Source organism: Bubalus bubalis, chromosome 6, assembly GCF_019923935.1.
Source record: "Bubalus bubalis isolate 160015118507 breed Murrah chromosome 6, NDDB_SH_1, whole genome shotgun sequence".
Lineage (NCBI taxonomy): Eukaryota > Metazoa > Chordata > Mammalia > Artiodactyla > Bovidae > Bubalus > Bubalus bubalis.
This window is the reverse complement of record NC_059162.1, coordinates 107,971,312-107,991,632: the sequence shown is the minus strand read 5'-3', so window position 1 is coordinate 107,991,632 and position 20,321 is coordinate 107,971,312. Positions and strand designations below refer to the sequence as shown.

General features: G+C 43.6%; 1 protein-coding gene and 1 long non-coding RNA gene across 3 annotated transcripts in view; one reads left to right on the top strand and one right to left on the bottom strand.

Moving 5' to 3' along the window:
* Positions 1-5,347, top strand: part of LOC123334165 — a 15,755-nt gene extending 10,408 nt beyond the window's left edge. Inside the window, exons 2-3 of the long non-coding RNA XR_006551987.2 lie at positions 23-152; positions 5,181-5,347. This is a non-coding gene — a long non-coding RNA (uncharacterized LOC123334165). The remainder of the gene's footprint in view (positions 1-22; positions 153-5,180) is intronic.
* SNIP1 (Smad nuclear interacting protein 1) lies at positions 3,009-20,321 on the bottom strand. Of its 2 annotated transcripts, XM_044945240.2 has the most exons (5): positions 20,112-20,321; positions 19,079-19,315; positions 16,989-17,091; positions 5,617-6,221; positions 3,009-4,491 (listed from the first exon to the last, which is right to left on the bottom strand). In XM_044945240.2, the coding sequence occupies exons 2-5, from the start codon at positions 19,303-19,305 to the stop codon at positions 4,227-4,229; spliced, it is 1,200 nt and encodes a 399-aa protein (XP_044801175.2). In that variant the 5' UTR covers positions 19,306-19,315; positions 20,112-20,321; the 3' UTR covers positions 3,009-4,226. The 2 variants fall into 2 exon arrangements, with proteins under 2 accessions (XP_044801175.2, XP_006077631.3); XM_006077569.4 differs by lacking the exon at positions 20,112-20,321 and having other exon boundaries at positions 19,079-19,384.

The window sequence follows — 20,321 nt, the reverse complement described above, 5'->3', positions numbered from 1 at the left end:
ACTATGTAACTGGCACCTCTAGTTGAAAAATATAGGAAAAGTGATCATCTATCAGTGTCCACCAGGATGGTGCATGAAGTCAAGCCAAAAGCTGCCAGGAAGCAGGAGTAGCTGCATAAACTCAACAAGGAGGCCCTGGAATGAGATGCCAGGTAAGTACCTAATTCCAGGAAGAGAAAACCATTCTTCTGGATCAAGAGAAAAATTCATCCAAACATAACCTTTTAGACATGCACGTATTTAATATGCACATCCACGGGCCAAATTAGAGCACTTTGGGTGAGGATGCTAATTGCTCTTACATTGTTTCTTCCCTCAGGTAAGCTTCTACCTAATTAACCCTTAAGTATTCACTCTTCAAAGGGGATTTTTTTTTTTCTAGTTTTTGCCCCAAGGCATGTGAGATCTTTATTGTGCCCATCTTTGCATGAAATGTTGCTTTGAGATCTCCAGTTTTCTTGGAGATCTCTATATTTCATGCAAAGATGGGCACAATAAAGGACAGAAACGGTGAAAATCTAATAGAAGCAGAAGAGATCAAGAAGAGATAGCAAGAATACACAGAGGAACTGTACAAAAAAGATTTTAATGACCCTGATAACCACAGTGGTGCGGTCACTCACCTAGAGTCAGACATCCAGGAGTGTGAAGTCAAGTGGCCTTAGGAAGTACTGCTGCCAATAAAGCTAATGGAGGCAATGAAATTCTAGCAGAGCTATTTAAAATCCTCAAAGATGATTCTGTTAAAGTGCTGCACTCAATGTCAGCAAATTTGGACTGGAAATTTGGAGATTGCAGTGGCCACAGGAAAAGGTCAATCTTCATCCCAATTCCCAGGAAGGGGGGTACTAAAGAATGTTCAAACTACTGGACAGTTGCAGTCACTTCCCATTCTAGTAAGGTGATGCTCAAAATCCTTAAGCTAGGTTTTAGCAGTATGTGAACCGAGAACTTCTAGACGTCCAAGCTGGGTTTAGAAAGGGCAGAGAAACCAGAGATCAAATTGCCAACATTCACTGGATCATACAGAAAGCAAGGGAATTCCAGAAAAACATCTGTTTCATTGACTACGCTAAAGTCTTTGACTGTGTGGATCATAACAAACTGTGGAAAACTCTTAAAGAGATGGGAATACCAGATCATCTTACCTGTCTCCTGAGAAACCTGTATGCGGGTCAAGAAGCAACAGTTAGAACCTTATATGGAACAACCGACTGTTTCAAAATTGAGAAAGAAGGACAAGGTTTATTTGTCACCCTGTTTATTTAACTTATATGCAGAGTGTGTCATGCAAAATGCCAGGCTGGATGAGTTACAAGCTAGAATCAAGGTTTCTGGGAGAAATATCAACAACCTCAGATATGCAGATACACTTTAATGGCAGAAAGCGAAGAGGAACTAAAGAGTCTCTTGATGAGGGTGAAAGAGAAGAGTGAAAAAGCGGGCTTAAAACTCAATATTAAAAAAACTAAGATCACAGCATTCAATCCCATGACTTCATGGCAATTAAAAGGGGAAAAGGTGGAAGCAGTGACAGATTTTATTTTCTTGAGCTCTGAAATCACTGCTGATGGTGACTGCAGTCATGAAATTAGAAGATGATTGGCTCTCGGAAGAAAAGTTATGACAAACCTAGACAGCATATTTAAAAAGCAAAGACATCACTTTGCTGACAAAGGTCCATATAGTCAAGGCTATGGTCTTTCCAGTAGTCATGTACGGATGTGAAAGTTGGACCATAAAGAAGGCAGAGTGCCAAAGAATTGAGGCTTCTGAACTGTGGTGCTGGAGAAGACTCTTGAGAGTCCCTTGGGCTACAAGATCAAACCAGTCAATCTGAAAGAAAGTCAATTCTGAATATTAATTGGAGGGACTGATGGCGGAGGCTGAAGCTCCAATACTTTGTCCACCTGATGTGAAGAGCCGACTCATTGGAAAAGACCCTGATGCTGAGAAAGACTGAAGGCAGAAGAAGAGGGAGACACAGGATGAAATGATTGGACGGCATCACCAATTCAATGGGCATGAACTTGGGCAAACTCCGGGAGATGTTGAGGGACAGGGAGGCCTGCAGTGCTGCACTCCATGGGGTTGCAAATAACTGGACAGGACTTGGTGACTGAACAATGCGGGCTCTTAGTTCCCCCACCAGGGATAGAACACATACTCCCTGCAGTGGACAGGAGAGTCCTAACCACTGGACTGCCAGAGAAGTCCCTAGAGGGGATCTTTTCATTTCTTTTGAATAAAATTAGTCAGCTGCTCCTCCCCCCACTAGGTACTAGTCAACATTTAATGTCGAGTACATACAGGTATGAGACCTCAATGGGAATATAATGGTAAGCAAGATCAGCCAACGTTAATGTTGTCTAGTCACTAAGTCACTTGTGTCCCGACTCTTTTGCAACCCCATGGACTCGACAGCCTGCCAGGCTCCTCTGGTCCATGGGATTTTCTAGGCAAGAATACTTGAGTGGGTTGCCATGTCCTTCTACAGGTGATCTTCCCAACTCAGGGATGGAATCTGATTTTCCTGCATTGGCAGGTGGATTCTTTTACCACTGAGCCACCAGAGAAGCCCAATAATATAATTAGTTTCCACCCAAGGGGACCAGCTAGCAGCAGCACTGAGTGACTTGCATCATCTCTCCTTCCCATCTCACACCCCCATCACCACCTGAGGGTGAGGAGGCAGGGACAGGTGTCAACTGGTATGAGGCCCACGACAGATAACCTGCCCCAACTCGACTCTTCTGGGAAGAAAAACCCCTCCACTGCCAACTCAGAAAGCCCTGCTGCTTCATCAGGACCACCACTCAAGTCACTGAGACGTGAAGATCTGGATTCCAGGGCAGGTGTGAGCCCTATCACTCCCATTCCCTTGACACCCTCCACAACTGTCGACTTCTACTCCCGCAATACTGATTCAAAGATTTCCTTAGCACCAAAATATACCTGTGAACACAAGGTCTTCTGTGCTAGCAAAGAAGTACATTTTGAAAGGGGGCTATATTTACAAATTTTATTATTTTTTATTCCAAAAATACATATAAATGAAAACCTGCTCCTCAAATGCAGGGAGGCCTTTGCCTATGATATTGTATTATGTTTACATCACAAAACATTCTCATAGGAAACTCAGTATGCGGCTCTTTCACACACAATTTTTTAAATATGTACATATATACATACATACAACAGATGTAAGCAGCTGTGACTTTTCTACTTACACATAGTCCTCTGGTGGAAAATCAGAAAATTGGGCAAATCCCATATTTTCCAGCCTTGGGAAGGTAAATACAACTTCTCTGAACGTTATTTTAAAAAGATGAAATATGTAAACCACACAACCATCTTTTGACATGTATATGTTGTTAAGATAAAGCAAAGATCCTGCTACATAAATGACTATTTCTCTCAAGGAAGAAAGAATGGAGAAAACCTCTAAATAAAAATGTGTAATTGAAGAACAGCTACGATGATCAAAATTGTTCATGTTCTGTGGAGAAATCAGTTCTCTCCCAGGAAACAGACCCACGACCCATTTCGGCCTCCTATGACATGCAGTCAGCACCCGCTGGCAGTGGCCATGGTCCTCCTGTACAGTCGTGAGCTGAAGCAGGCTCCATAAAGCATCTGTTTGAGTCCAACAGCCAATAATGAGGTCATGTGGTAAATCCCACCCACCCACCCAAACCAACCAAGTGCAAAATCAATTTCTATGACTCAAGAGCTCAACCAGGTCAAAGCTTTGGTATATTCTGGAGGCTATTTTGGTGATAACCAAAGCTTAGTAAGATTCTCTGTTCAGGGGTTTGCCCCCGAGATAAAAACAAACCCGGTCCACAAAGCTTAACAACTATATAAATAGGGTTAACTGTACAAAGAAAACAAGCCACAACTCCCCGTTAACCAAGGGTTTATAGTTTCCTAGGCAGCAGTTCTGAAAGCACCAACTCAAGCCATGATGCTTCCACTAAAACACGATGTGTCGGTGAGACTGTTAGGAAAATAAATGCCCACAGGCATGTGGCCAACGTGTCACAGAAAGAAGTTCAACCAAACTAAGTCATTTTTTTTTACACTGGACATAAGCTGGTCAGCAACAGAAGAAAGACTTAAGGCAGTAAGAGGCATTACAGAGAGCACTGCGGTGCCCCGTGGGTCAGTCCCAAAGCCTTCTCGCAAAGAAAGGTCTCTCGAGAGCCTGGGCTGTTTTCAGTTTGCTAGCTGTCAGACACCTCCTCCTCTTCCTCGTCGTCCTCGTCTTCTTTCCTGTCTACTTCAGAGGTGTCAGAGGACTCGTGGAGCAGAACATACTCTCTACTGCTGAACCCAAACTTAAGGACATCCTTTTCCTTCAGTTCATAGTATCTCTGTGGCTCAATTCGCTTGTTGTTCAGGAATGTCCCGTTGCCGGAGCCAAGGTCAATGATGTAGGGCTTCACCCTGCGGCCAACTGTCCCATCAGCACGGGTATACTCCACAAGCCTAGCGGAGTAAAGGAGAGAAAGCTGTGAGCGAGATCCGGCCTCAGAGCCTCCAGCTCTTTGCTAACAGTCTGGACAATGTAAATACCTGGCTGAGACTCAGTTCAAGTTCAAACTGTAGAAATCAATGGGAAGGCACAGTCATGGATTTCGAAATTGGGAGCAAGTTAAATCGGTGAGAACTGGGCACTGGGAAAGAGGAATTCATGGTAGATCATAGCTTAAAATGCAGAATCCAAGGCCTCTTGCCATGGTTAAGAAATACTTTTTTTTTGTATTTTTAAAAATTTGACATTTTTTGTATTGTTAATAATCAACATAATGCTTCTTTTACCTATATTTCAACATATTTTAGATTCTGTCCCAATAGGAATAAACCAGTATATCTGGACTTCAGAGTCAAGGGAACAGATAAGATGATCAAAATTATTCAAATCAAAACCAATTTGAGCCAGCATGCTACCTCAGTGATTATTTATTAGGCAGGCCACCTGGCTTTGCTGAGCTTCATCGGCTCATCTGTTCAATGGGGTATTAAGACTAGTCCTTGCCTCCCCAGAGGATTGTTGTGAGCATCCAACAATAACAGATGTACTAGAGAAATTGCCAAGATACAGATTCGGCTAACATATGCCAGGCTTTCTCAGCTTTATTTTCATTATCGGCTTTACTTCCATTTACCTATCATAGCCCTGCAAGGGACGTAGAAACTGAGGCCCAGAAGAGCGGCTGGCCCCGGGTAAGTGGCATTGGCAGGATTCAAAATCTCGATTTCGGACACCAACATCTATCCTCTTACACAAATGTTGGCAATTATTCATATAAAGTGATTATACATTAGAGGAATAATACTCCTTAAATTAGAAGGAATTCCCTGACGGTCCGGGGGTTAGGACTCCACGCTCTCACCGACAAGGACTTGGGTTCGATCCCAGGATGGGGAACTAAAATCCCATAAACCATGCAGGTTCAGCCAAAAAGATAAAAATTAAAAAAAAAATACTATTAGGTATGAGGGATATGGGCTTCTTGTGCACACACACATACACAGATCTCACTAATCCTAACTGGCCGAGGCGTCGGGCTTCTGCTGGCACCGTGGTTTCCTCCGCAGATGGACACTTACCGGTACTGAAAGACGGCGTGCTGCTTTGAACAGGAGGGGTGATCGATGGGAATGTCTGCAATGCGGCGGTGCCGGCCCAGGAGGTAAGCACTCTGCCGGTGGATGTACATCACTGGAAGCACTTCATCGTTTTTAAAGGGGTAGAGACGCCACCGTTTTTTGGGGATACGTGCTTCCGGGGGCTCGCTGTATTTAATAACTACACCCCGAAAGGTGTTAGTGTCCTCAAGAAGTGCCCCAGAAAGTTCGAAGCTTGGCTTCTCTTTAACAGGCACCTCTCTGTCCTTGTTGTTGCCTCCAGGTCCAGGCCGAGGCAGCGCGTCCTGAGACGCGTTACTGCCGGCGCTAACTTCGCTCTTCTGGCGGTGCTCGCGGCGCCGGGTGTTGTGGAACTCCCGCTCGGCTTCCTGAGCCTGCAGGTTCTGAGCATCTCGATCACGTCCCTGAGGCTGCCCGCTGCCAGGCCTCTCGCCTGAGCTTCTCCTCTGGTGGGAATGGCCGCGGTGCCTGTCTCGGTCACTGTTTCGAGCTCGCTTGTGTTCCTGTCCTGAGGGTTCTCGGTGTGGCCGATCTTCCCGGCCTCTCCGAGGATGGTCCTCACGTTCCTGAAATTCAAACAGATTCAGGAAAGTAAAGCCAGTTCATGGTCTCTAAACAGAGCTGCATTCGAGATGTCATTTCTGATTTGGTGTTCAGAGCAAAATGTCCCACAGAAATAAGGTTACCAGTGGTGGTCATGTTCGCTTGCAAGGCTACCACCCAGTGAAAGTGTTAGCCGCTCCGTTGTGTTAGACTCTTTGCGACCCCACAGACTGTAGCCTGCCAGGCTCCTCTGTCCATGAGATTTCCCAGCCAAGAATACTGGAGTGGGGTGCCATCTCCTTCTCCAAGCTGCCCAAATATAGCTCTAACAGCACACGCCCAGGTTCAGAGCCTGAGAAACAAGAATACCTACAGGCAAACTTAGGGAAAACACAACTCACAGAGAGAATTAAGTAGTCACATACAAGATAATTCAGTTCAGTTCAGTTGCTCAGTCGTGTCCAACTCTTTTCGACCCCTTGGACTGCAGCATGCCAGGCCTCCCTGTCCATCACCAACTCCCGGAGTTTACTCAAACTCATGTCCATTGAGTCAGTGATGCCATCCAACCATCTCATCCTCTGTCGTCCCCTTCTTCTCTCGCCTTCAATCCTTCCCAGCATCAGGGTCTTTTCAAATGAGTCCGCTCTTCGCATCAGGTAGCCAAAGTATTGAAGTTTCGGCTTCAACATCAGTCCTTCCAATGAACGTTCAGGACTGATTTCCTTTAGGATGGACCGGTTGGATTTCCTTGCAGTCCAAGATAATTACATAAAGAAAAAAGCTACCTTTCTCTTATGCCAGAAATGAAAATGTATTAATAGTAATTTTGAAAGATCTTATTTCAACAGTAACAAAGATTACTCAATACCTAGGAATAAAATTAAGCATTATATAAGAAGAAACCTGTAAAAATTTACTGCAGCTGACCCTTGAACAATGAGGGGGCTGGGGCACAGGGGAACCAACCCTCCAGGCAGCTGTAGTCAGCCCTCTGTATATATGGTTTCTCTATATGTGGTCCCTCTGTATTTGAGGGTCTGCACCTGCAAATTCAACCAACCCAGGACACGGAGTACTGCAGCCTCTACTATTGAAAACAATCTGCATATACGTGGACCAGTGCAACTCAAACCCATGTTGTCCAAGGGTCAATTGTAACAGATATATTTTTTAAAGATGTGAAGAAATGAAGAAACATACCAAGGCTTCTTTAAAAAAGTACTGAAAATCAGCCTAGTAGGATAATGGGGAAAGGATAGTAATAAGCAATTTTCAAAAGAAGTATTAATAAATACCTAATGAACACATGAAAATAGGTTTATCCTTACTAATCTTATAGCTAAAGTATCAGAGTTCAAGAGGGGGACCTGCCACTATGAAGTGAGGCTCCTCTCCTGGGAAGGGGTAGAGAGGAAATCCCGAGCATCAGGACTGGGACCTTGCCCCCACTTCCTCACCGACCCCCATCCCTAGCCCTTGCCTCAAGGCCTTCTCCCTACCATCCATAGAGGTCAAGTAGGAGTCTGTTTGCTCAGAGCCAGACCCAGTTTTCCTAGACTTCCTAACCTCCAAAGACAAGTACCAAGGGGGAGGGAGCCTCAGACACCCATCCCTCCTACTTCAAGACATTCACCAGCTTGCCACCACCATCTGCCTTGAGTTCACCAGAGCTAATCTCATTATCCCCTTTCAGTTCAGTTCAGTTCAGTCGCTCAGTCATGTCTGTCTCTTTGCGACCCCATGAATCGCAAAGGCCTCCTTGTCCATCATCAACTCCCGGAGTTTACTCAAACTCATGTCCATCGAGTCGGTGATGCCATCCAGCCATCTCATCCTCTGTTATCGCCTTCTCCTGCCCCCAATCCCTCCCAGCATCAGGGTCTTTTCCAATGAGTCAACTCTTTGCATGAGGTGGCCAAAGTACTGGAGTTTCAGCTTCAGCATCAGTCCTTCCAATGAACACCCAGGACTGATCTCCTTTAGAATGAACTGGCTGGATCTTCTTGCAGTCCAAGAGACTCTCAAGAGTCTTCTCCAACACCACAGTTCAAAAGCATCAATTCTTCGGTGCTCAGCTTTCTTCACAGTCCAACTCTCACATCCATACATGACCACTGGAAAAACCATAGCCTTGACTAGATGGACCTTTGTTGACAAAATAATGTCTGTGCTTTTTAATACACTATCTAGGTTGGTCATAACTTTCCTTCTAAGGAGTAAGCGTGTTTTAATTTCATGGCTGCAGTCACCATCTGCAGTGATTTTGGAGCCCAAAAAAATAAAGTCTGACACTGTTTCCACTGTTTCCCCATCTATTTCCCATGAAGTGATGGGACCAGATGCCATGATCTTCATTTTCTGAATGTTGAGCTTTAAGCCAACTTTTTCACTCTCCTCTTTCACTTTCATCAAGAGGCTCTTTAGTTCTTCTTCACTTTCTGCCATAAGGGTGGTGTCATCTGCATATCTGAGGTGACTGATATTTCTCCCAGCAATCCTGATTCCAGCTTGTGCTTCTTCCAGCCCAGTGTTTCTCATGATGTACTCTGCATAGAAGTTAAATAAACAGGGTGACAATATACAGCCTTGACCTACTCCTTTTCCTATTTGGAACCAGTCTGTTGTTCCATATCCACTTCTAACTGTTGCTTCCTGACCTGCATATAGGTTTCTCAAGAGGCAGGTCAGGTGGTCTGGTATTCCCATCTCTTTCGGAATTTTCCACAGTTTATTGTGATCCACACAGTCAAAGGCTTTGGCATAGTCAATAAAGCAGAAATAGATGTTTTTCTGGAACTCTCTTGCTTTTTCGATGATCAAGTGGATGTTGGCAATTTGATCTCTGGTTCCTCTGCCTTTTCTAAAACCAGATTGAACATCTGGATGTTCAGTTCACATATTACTGAAGCCTGGCTTGGAGAATTTAAAGCATTACTTTACTAGCATGTGAGATGAGTGCAATTGTGTGGTAGTTTGAGCATTCTTTGGCATTGCCTTTCTTTGGGATTGGAATGAAAGCTGATCTTTTCCAGTCCTGTGGCCACTGCTGAGTTTTCCAAATTTGCTGGCATATTGAGTGCAGCACTTTCACAGCATCATCTTTTAGGATTTGAAATAGCTCAACTGGAATTCCATCACCTCCACTAGCTTTGTTCATAGTGATGCTTTCTAAGGCCCACTTGACTTCACACTCCAGGATGTCTGGCTCTAGGTGAGTGATCACACCACCGTAATTATCTTGGTCATGAAGATCTTTTTTGTACAGTTCTTCTGTGTATTCTTGCCACCTCCTCTTAATATCTTCTGCTTCTGTTAGGTCCATACCATTTCTGTCCTTTATCGAGCCCATCCTTGCATGAAATGTTCCCTTGGTATCTCTAATTTTCTTGAAGAGATCTCTAAGTCTTCCCCATTCTGTTGTTTTCCTCCATTTCTTGGCATTGATCGCTGAGGAAGGCTTTCTTATCTATTTCTTATGCTATTCTTTGGAACTGTGCATTCAGATGCTTATATCTTTCCTTTCCTCCTTTGCTTTTCACTTCTCTTCTTTTCACAGCTATTTGTAAGGCCTCCCCAGACAGCCATTTTGCTTTTTTGCATTTCTTTTCCATGGGGATGGTCTTGATCCCCGCCTCCTGTACAACGTCATGAACCTCTGTCCATAGTTCATCAGGCACTCTATCAGATCTAGTCCCTTAAATCTATTTCTCACTTCCACTGTATAATCATAAGGGATTTGATTTAGGTCATACCTGAATGGCCTAGTGGTTTTCCCTACTTTCTTCAATTTAAGTCTGAATTTGACAATAAGAAGTTCATGGTCTGAGCCACAGTCAGCTCCCGGTCTTGTTTTTGCTGACTGTATAGAGCTTCTCCATCTTTGGCTGCAAAGAATATAATCAATCTGACTTCAGTGTTGACCATCTGGTGATGTCCATGTGTAGAGTCTTCTCTTGTGTTGTTGGAAGAGGGTGTTTGTTATGACCAGTGCATTTTCTTGGCAAAACTCTATTAGCCTTTGCCCTGCTTCATTCCGTATTCCAAGGCCAAATTTGCCTGTTACCCCAGGTGTTTCTTGACTTCCTACTTTTGCATTCCAGTCCCCTAAAATGAAAAGGACATCTTTTCTGGGTGTTAGTTCTAAAAGGTCTTGTAGGTCTTCATAGAACCGTTCAACTTCAGCTTCTTCAGTGTTACTGGTCGGGGCATAGGCTTGGATTACCATGATATTGAATGGTTTGCCTTGGAAACAAACAGAGATCATTCTGTCGTTTTTGAGACTGCATCCAAGTACTGCGTTTCAGACTCTTTTGTTGACCATGATGGCTACTCCATTTCTTCTAAGGGATTCCTGCCCACAGTAGTAGATATAATGGTCATCTCACTTCCAACTTGCCTTGATTCATGGAATTACCCCCTTTATCCCTGATTAAATGAGTCACTGTAAGAAGTCACAGGCTCCGGGCCATCACCTCCACCTCCCTTGTACTCTAATTCCCATAAGGCTCTGTATATGATGGATTCTGCCCCCAAATTCCACCCTTTTTCAACTCCTAAAGCCACTGTACTTTCTATTTCTTCTGGAAATGGGAAGCTTGGCAAAACCATCCTACATCCTCCACGTCTTCTCAGATAGTTCCTGTCTCTGTTCACTCTGCCTGAGCACACTGTTCCCCCACAGCTCTCTCTAGGAGCTGGTTTTCTCCTTCTGACCTCCCCTCAGCCCCCGCCATCTTCAGGCCTGGACATATGGCAGGCATTGCCCTTTCTTCTCACTGCCAATTCTAAAACATTCCCCACCTTTTTCTTTTTCCCTAAAAAGATGCAGCACTGAATCTCATGTAAGACCACTGTCACCCATTACTCTCACCGCTGCTGTCATTTACTAATCCTAAATCATGTCCCTTCACTTTATACCAGTTTTACTTCTAGCTCAAGTCATTCTCTCCAGCATTACCTTTGCTGATTTCAGTACCATGCTGACCTCTCCATTCTTCGCGTTTCTCTCTTCCCATTATCTTATCTGTCACCTCCTTTCTCCTCAGCCACTCACCTCATGGTTACACAGACCTTTTCACTTCTAATAACTGCAGCCCCTCCATAATTTCACTTTCAAGCAGTCCTCTGTCTGCCCATCTTCCAAGTTCGCATTTTACCCAACTCTAACAATCATCCCAGTAAGACTCATCCCAGCCTTTGATACTCTCGCCTCTGCACAGTCCCTCACTCTCTTGATGTGCTCTCTTCCGTTCCCCTCTAACTGAAATTCCAGGGTCAAGCAGTATGATCACTCCCTCAATCCCCTGTCCCATGCCATTCATGCTGCACTGTCCTGGTAAAACCACAGCCAGCATCAAGCACATCGAAGCAGCAAGAGAAAAGCACAAGCCATCTTGACGGTCCCACCTTGGTCCCACCTCAGAAGCATGACCCAAGCCTCCTTAATGATGCCCAGCAACCACCCTACATTTTCTTGATCTATTCCTCCTCCCAGATGACTGTTTCAGCCCTTCCCTCTCTCCCTACATAGCCCTCTACATCTCTTACTTACTCAGAAGGGCTTTTCTATGTCTGCCCACCTACCAGTATCTACACCCATTTACTGTTTTCCCTTCCTTTGCCTGTAAGGAAACTATCTGTGCTTCTGTCTAAAGCTGATTCCCAGCCCTGGGAGTTTCCCTCTCATCCAGAGTATCTCTGCAGTGATTCGTGCCTCTCCTGTACACAGTCTACTTCCCTGACCTGCACTGAACCACCCCTGTCAGCACAGGCGTCTGCTCTTTTCCAAAGCCCATTTCCCATGTTGGCTTCCACTCTATTTCTTCACTCTCTGAGTAAAATTCCTTAAAAGAGTTTGGTGTTACTCAGTCCCCAATTCTTTTTCCATCTTTTTTTTAATTCTCCAATTAGGCTTCACCCTTACTACTCCACTAAAATTGCTGGTCAAGGTCACCAATGACCTACATGTTGCTAAATCCAATGGGCGATTCTGTCTTCGTTTCTAGTACATGTATGTATACTAGGCAAAATCAGTAGAAACTTTGAAGAGAATATGACAAATTACATAACCAGACAACACAAAATAACTAACATTTCAACATACACTCTCAACTATTGATAAGTCAAGTAGGATAACAGATACAATATGATTCTTTTTGTTAACATCTTTGCACAGAATACACACACACACCAACATATAAAGGAAAAGAAGAGAACATAAGCATTATAGAACGCTGAAGTATAAATACCAAACTATTAAAATGGTGACCTCTGGGGATTAAGGAGGTTTTTTTGTTCATGGGGAGGGGTGTGATTCTGGGGCTAATGACAGAAGTAACCATATACTATGTAAATCATCCTCTCACTTTTTATTTTACAGACTTCCGTGTTATGATGATGAATAAGCAATTGACAAATTTTTTCCTCAGGTTTCCACAATCCTGTCCCCCACCTCCTTTAAAAAAAACAAACAAACCGAAATATAGTTGATTTACAATGTTGTATTCATTTCCGGCATATACAAAGTATTCTGTTACACACATAGACACATTCTTTTTCAAATTCTTTTCCATATTAGGTTATTAAATTATATTGAATATAACTCTGTGTTGAACTTTTTTTTTTTTTTAATGGTGGCTGAGTAGTGCAGAAAAGAATATCTCTAAGTACAAGTCAGAGGCCGTGTGTGCTCTTACAATCCAGGTGAAAGTCACTGATTTTTCAACTGCCTATCAAGTCCTCAATTCCCTCTGTTGAGAACCATTTCCAAGTTTCTAGCTGATACAAACAAAGTCAGCTTTTTAAGAGATTATTTGAGGTCAGAAGGGAAGTTAGCATAGATAAGCAAACTAAGACACTCCAAAGTAACAATAATCACAAAACAGTTCCACGTGATAGGCCCCAGGATTTACTATAAGTTGCTGATTTAGAAACCAGAGGTAAAAATCTGCAAGCTGAAAAAAGTGTAACACACACACCTTTCTCCAGGGGATCTTCCTGACCCAGGGATAAAACCTAGGTCGCCTACACTGCAGGCAAATGTTTGCTGTCTGAGCCACCAGGGAAGCTCCTTTATTTATATATATATAAACAATCAGGGAGTAAAATGGTGGTCACTAGGAGATGGGAGGTGGGAGGACAAGACTGATGGTATTTAAGGGTACTAACAGTAACGAATAGTAAATAAGCCATAGATAGGGATCTAATGCCCAGAAAAATGAATATAGACAGTAACACTACTCTATAATGATGTAACTTGGTAAATACTGCTTCCATGGCAATCGTATAACAATTTATAAATGTATCCAACTAACAGGCTACGTACTGTACCTTTTAAATCTACAAAATGTTAACATGCCAAAATTATTAAATCATAACCGTGGCAAGTTGTACAAACACACACACAAAGCTACAAGTGGTTTGAGAGGTTTGATCTGGGTATTGTGGTTCCAGCGGCTGAATTCTGAGATAATGAAGGTGATGGCTGACCAACTCATACAACAGATCATCAAGACTGGCTCTGAATCTTTTTAGGTAGCAGAAGTTGGCTCAAATTCACAGGCAAATCCATTTTGTTAATGCCAGTGTCTCTATTTGCACTTTGTAACCCAGAGGTTCTTTAAAGAGAAGACTGAGGACTTCCCTGGTGGTCCAGTGGTTAAGAATCTGCCAATGCAGGGAACATGGGTTTGATCCCTGGTCCGGGAAGATTTCACATGCCACAGGGCAACTAAGCCTGCAAACCACAACAAGAGTGTAGCCTCTGCTCACTACAACTAGAGAAAGTCCACACACAGCAATGAAGACCCAGCACTGTCAAAAATTAAATAAAACTTATAGGAAAGAGCACAAGACATGACTGAACGCCTGTCCCTGGGGACTAAGGACAGGGCAGGAGTGCCTGCTCTGACTGCTCTTGCTCAACTCAGTGCCAGAGTCCCAGCCATGCAGCAAGGGGAAATAAAATGAACATGCTTTGTAAAGGGAGACAGACAGAACTGCCCCTGTGCCGACATGACTATATGTAGAAAATCCCAAGTTTTAGGTTGGGATTTATTTAGGCAAAATAAATGAGTTCAATAAGGTCACAGGATGTAAGATAAACATACAAAAATTGATCATACTTCTATGTGTTAGCAATGAACAAGTAAATACTGAAATTCAAAATATCACTTAATGATAACTTAAAAAAATTACTTAAGTGCAACTCTAACAAAACGCATACAGGACTTGTACACTGAAACACTGATAAAAGAAATCAAAGATCTAAATAAACAGAGACACATCTATATTCAAAGACTGGAAGACTCTACATATTTAAAAATTCTCAAAAAGTACAAGATGAATATAATTTCAATCAAAATCCTAGCAAGTTTTTTTTATAGATATAAACAAGATTGTTCTAAAATGTATATACGGAAAGACAAAGGAACGAGAATTCCTAAACAATTATTTATTTATTTGGCCATGTCCTGTGGCATGTGTTGTCTTAGTTCCGCCCAGCCAGGGGTCAAACCTATGCCTCAGAGTCTTAACCACTGGCCTACCAGGGAAGCCCCAACAAGTTTTAAAAAGAAGAAAGTGAAAGAATCAGTCTGTCCGATTTTAAGACATTATATAGCTACAGTAATCAAGACTGTGGTACTGGCAGAATGACAGATCAATGGCACCGGACAGAGGACCCAGAAATAAAGGCACACACACACACTTTTGATTTTTGACAAAGCAAAAGCAATTAAAGGGAGGAAAAATCGTCTTTCAACACCTAGTGCTGGAGTAAATGGATATCCATGGGCGAAAAAGGAAATTTGATTTAAGGCTCCTGCCTTATATTAAAACAAACTCAAAACAGATCATGGACTTTAAATGAACATTAAAGAAAAAACATATCTTCAGGTTCTAGGGTCAGGGAAGTTCTTAGACATAACACCAAAAGCATAATCTGTAAAAGGAAAAACAGACAAGCTGAACTCCAAACAAATCAAAAACTTTTGCTCTGAGGAAAACTCTTTTAAGAGAATGAACAGACAAGATACAGACGGAAAGAAAATATTGGAAAACCTCTCACTCCAAAAAGGCCTGGTATCTAAGAATATATTACCAAAAAAAAAAAAAACAAAAACCTCTTAAAATTCGATAGTAAAAAACCCAAAACAATCCAACTAGAAAATAGGCAAAAGATCTGAAGAGACATTTTACCTAAAAGGAAATAAGATGGCAAATAAACACATGAAAAGATGCTCAACATTGTTCGCCACCAGGGACATGCAAATTAAAATCACAGTATCACTATCACTTGTCAGAATGGTCAAAATGGTCACAATACCAAATGCTGGATCACTCACATTATAAAAAGGGATAGCCACTCTAAGGACTAAATTGTGCCCCCTCCAAATTTATATACTGAAGTCTCAACCCCCACACCTCAGACTGTAACCAGATTTTTTGTAGGTAAGGTCTTTGAAGAACTGATTGAGTTAAAATGAGTAAGGCCCTAATCCAATATGGCTGACGTGGTTAAAGAACATGTGAGTCAGAGATGGGAGCACACAGAGGGAAAGACTATGAGGACCCAACAGAGAAGGCAAGCCAAGGAGAAAGGCCTCAGGAGACCAAACTGCTGAAACTTTGATCTCTGACTTCTACCCTCTAGAACTGTGTGAAAATTAATAGTTTCCATTGTTTAAGGCAACCAGTCTATGGTATTTTGTTATGGAAGACCTGGCAAACTAACATAGCACTCTGGAAAACAATTGATTTCTTAGGGGAAAAAACGGAGAAGGCAATGGCACCCCACTCCAGTACTCTTGCCTGGAAAATTCCATGGATGGAGGAGCCTGGTAGGCTGCAGTCCATGGGGTTGCGAAGAGTCAGACACGACTGAGCGATTTCACTTTCACTTTTCACCTTCATGCATTGGAGAAGGAAATGGCAGCCCACTCCAGTGTTCTTGCCTGGAGAATCCCAGGGACGGTGGAGCCTAGTGGGCTGCTGTCTATGGGGTCACACAGAGTTGGACACGACTGAAGCGACTTAGCAGCAGCAGGGGGGAAAAAAAAAAAAACGCGACTACCATACCATCTAGAAACTGCACTCCTGGGCACCTATCCCAGAGAAACGAAAACTTATGTTCACACAAAAACCTGTACAGAAATGTGTACACAGCAGTCTTATGTCTAATAGCCAAAAACTGCTAACAACCCAGATATACTTTAATGGGCAAATGGTTAAATCCATACCACTGAATACCATTCAGCAATAAAAAGGAAGGAACTACAGACAAAAGCAACAATATAAATGAATTCCAAAAGAATTTAGCTGAGTGGAAAAAGCTAATCCAGAAAGGCTACATACTGTGTGATTCTATTTACATAGCATTCTTGAAGAAACAAAATTACAGAAATGGAGAAGTGGTTAGAAGCTGCCAGGAGTTGGAGGGGTAAGGGTGGGAGGGAACTGGGTGTGATATAAAAGAACTACTTGAGGGATCCTGTGGTGATGGAAATGTTTTGTATCTTGACAGAACCGATGTCAACATTTTGGGTGGGGTATTGTTCTATATTCTGTAAGATGCTACTATCGGGACAAACTGTTGCTTTACAACTGCATGCGAATCAACCGTTATCTCAAAATAAAAAGTTTAACAAAGAAAGAAGAAAAAAGAAAAAAAAAAAAAGCCCAGTTTTTGGAGAAGCCCACTGCAGATACAGGAAAACACACACAACACTTTAGCTATGATGGAGAGGTGCTAGGTTTGGAGCCAGTAGAAAACATCTCAGTCCACTTACCTGCTTTACTTTGATTGCTGAGTGGTGAGGACTTCGGCTTCTCTTACTCCGGGGAGACTTGCTTCTTCTCCCTGAGGATTTGTTTTTCTTTTTGGCTGGGGACCTGTTCAGAAAATGGTACACACATTTATCTCAACTTTCATTCCCTCATACAAAACAGCTCCAAGTGTCAGGCATACCCAACTAACACAAACACCATGTCTTTGCTGATCACGCTAAAAGAATCAGGAGCTTCACTTTTCTGGTCCTGTGTCTTCCACATATGTAACTGCCTACTGGAACTTCTCACTTAGATGACAACTCTGGATTCCCAACCACCCAAGACACTTTTCCTCTGTTTTCTGCCAGCTGGGTAATTAGTGCCACCATCCACCCTGTTCCTCAGGCAAAAACCCTAGAAGTCAGCCTGATTCTTTTTCTCCCCTCGACCAACAGCCCCCCATGCTCCTTCCCCACACAATCACAATTTATCAGCAAAGTCTCTGGCTCTATCTCCTGGCTCTCCAAAGTCATTCCTACCACTCTCCTTGATTACTACACTGGATTTCCCCTCCCACCCCCATTTCTAGAAGAACACAATTAATTCCACTTCAGTTTCTGTGTATGGGTTGTTCCCTCTGCCTAGATCTTCAACAAGGCAGATTATTCCTATCATTCAGGTCTTAGGTCAAATAGCAGACTTTTCAGACAGCAGCTCAGGGAAAACCACCTCCCTCCACTCTCTCACTATCACATTAACCTACCCCTCAAATACTTGTTACTAACTGAGACTGCTTTTCCAAATTTGCTTGTTATTTTGTCTCAGGGCTAGAGCACCATCTAGGAGCACCATCTAGAGGCAGACCATCTAAGTTCACCCTTGCAGCCCCAGAACCTAGGACGCTCTTCTTCCCCAACCCTTCACCATTTCCAATTTTATCTGCATATAATTCTACACTATTTTAAGTCAAATTCCACATATTACACATTTGTATGTATTTTTTTAATGTTGCATATTTTCCCACATTATTTTATAACCTAGAATGGTCTTTAGCACATAATAGGTACTCAGTCCAAAATCACTGCAGATGGCAATTGCAGCAATGAAATTAAAAGACGCTTACTCCTTGGACGGAAAGTTATGACCAACCTAGACAGCATATTAAAAAGCAGAGACATTACTTTGCCAACAAAGGTCGGTCTAGTCAAGGCTATGGTTTTTCCAGCGGTCATGTATGGATGTGAGAGTTGGACTATAAAGAAAACTGAGCGCCAAAGAATTGATGCTTTTGAACTGTGGTGTTGAGAGTCCCTTGGACTGTAGGGAAATCCAACCAGTCCATCCTAAAGGAGATCAGTCCTGGGTGTTCACTGAAAGGACTGATGTTTAGGCTGAAACTCCAATACTTTGGCCACCTGATGCGAAGAGCGGACTCATTGGAAAAGACCCTGATGCTGAGAAAGATTGAGGGCGGGAAGAGAAGGAGACGACAGAGGATGAGATGGTTGGATGGCATCATCGACTCGATGGACATGGGTTTGGGTGGACTCCAGGAGTTGGTGATGGACAGGGAGGCCTGGCATGCTGCGGTTCATGGGGTCGCAAAGAGTCGGACAAGACTGTGCGACTGAACTGAATTGAACTGAAAACTACGTCGAATGAATGAATAAATGAAGGTGTCTATCAAGAGACATTCTCTCCCCGCAAGAATATCAGGTAGATTGCCTAGGCCCTCGATATGTAAACTTCTTGGGACAGATAATTGAAAAGATAACGCCTGCACTCCATTTGCAGGCAGATGGGGAAAATCTTTCAACTTAAATTTTCACTGCTATCAACTGGACTATATTCGGTGAAATGCTGGGTACACAGAAATGAAGGGGCGAGAGACTGCGCAACAGGCATTGAGCGCTTAACGTCCAGCTGCAACCCAAGTATTAGGTACCGAAGTAAACATTCTTCCACACAAGCACAACTGGTCACTTCCATCGCTTTAGGATTAAGTCCAAGCTGTCGCGTTCCTCGTTCAAGGTGTGTTTCTGGCGCTAGCCCTGTCCTCCCTTCTCAACGAGCCCTATCTAAGACCCACCCCGGGATGATTCCCACCTACCGGCTACCTCCTCGGGCTCGGTTCCCGCGGTGACTTGGGCGGCCGGACTCGCCGGCCGGTGGGGACGGGCTACCGCAGGAGGAATCCGGACGGCGGTGGACCGGAGGCGCGGACTCCGGGCTGAGTCGCTCCTGCTTCACCACTACCGCCGGCGCTATCGCCACCATGTCCCCGTCCCGGTGCCTTCGCCGGCTCCCCCGCTCCCGCTCGCTCTTCACCTCCTTCATGCCGAGAGATCTGCGGAGCCAAGGAAAATAGGTCCGTTGCCCTCCTGTCCCAAAGGAAATGACGGACTTGCCTCCGGGACTTCCGCTTCCGGCTGCGCGCTCTCCCAGAAGCCCTTGCAGCGGAGATAACGTGACAAGATTCCGAAGTGGGCGGGGCCTTAGTGACCCGTCTCGAGAGGCGGGAGATTCAAGTTTCAAAAGCAAACTTAGGGAAAAGCTCCTATCAAGGATGGCTTCCCTGGTGGCTCAGACGGTAAAGAACCCACCTGCAATGCGGAAGGCTGGGTTGGGAAGATCCTCTGGAGAAGGGATCGGCTACCCACTCCTGTATTCTGGATACTCCAGTCAGTATCCTGGAGAATTCCATGGACAGAGGAGCCTGGCCCGGATACACGACTCAGCAACTTTCACTTCACTCACTTTCAAGGATGTTTAACTAGTAATTACTAAACAGAGACAACCTGCACTCCCAGCGGTAGGAAAGATGTTCTGTCGCCATTCGCAATGCTATTTATAAGAAAAGTGAAAGTGTCCGACACTGCAGGAAGATTCTTTACCGCCACCAGGGAAGCCCATTTGAATTACAGTTTGCTATTTACAAACTATATGACAAATGGAAAACAAAAAAAACCTGACTTGTTAAACAAAATTGTACACGGATTGTGATTACATTTACGTTTGGAGACACCAAGGAAAAAGAAAATGCAATCACAGATGGCAGCCCGTGGGCACATCATTAGCATTTCCCCTCTGTTCCTCCACTATCTGATATGTTGTCATTTCTCCATTTAATTAAAAACAAATACCTTTTAAAACGTGGGAACTTCAGATGCCTTCCACTGAGAATCTTTCCCAACCCTTTGCTAAGGAGTCAGACGACTCCCCATTTTGCAGATGACAAAATGGAGGGTCAAAGAAGGTGGCAAGCATCTAATTCAAATTGCGAGCTAGACGCAGCACAGGGATTCAGAACTGATGTTTTTCTCCCTGCTTCCAAGAGTACCGAGGCGACCTGT

Coding starts and splice junctions, on each gene's coding strand:
- SNIP1 (XM_044945240.2), bottom strand. CDS start 19,305: ATGAAGGAGGTGAAGAGCGAGCGGGAGCGGGGGAGCCGGCGAAGGCAC. Junction 17,092..19,078: donor CGAGCCCGAGGAGGTAGCCG/GTAGGTGGGAAT, acceptor TTTTCTGAACAG/GTCCCCAGCCAAAAAGAAAA. Junction 6,222..16,988: donor CAGCAATCAAAGTAAAGCAG/GTAAGTGGACTG, acceptor TTTGAATTTCAG/GAACGTGAGGACCATCCTCG.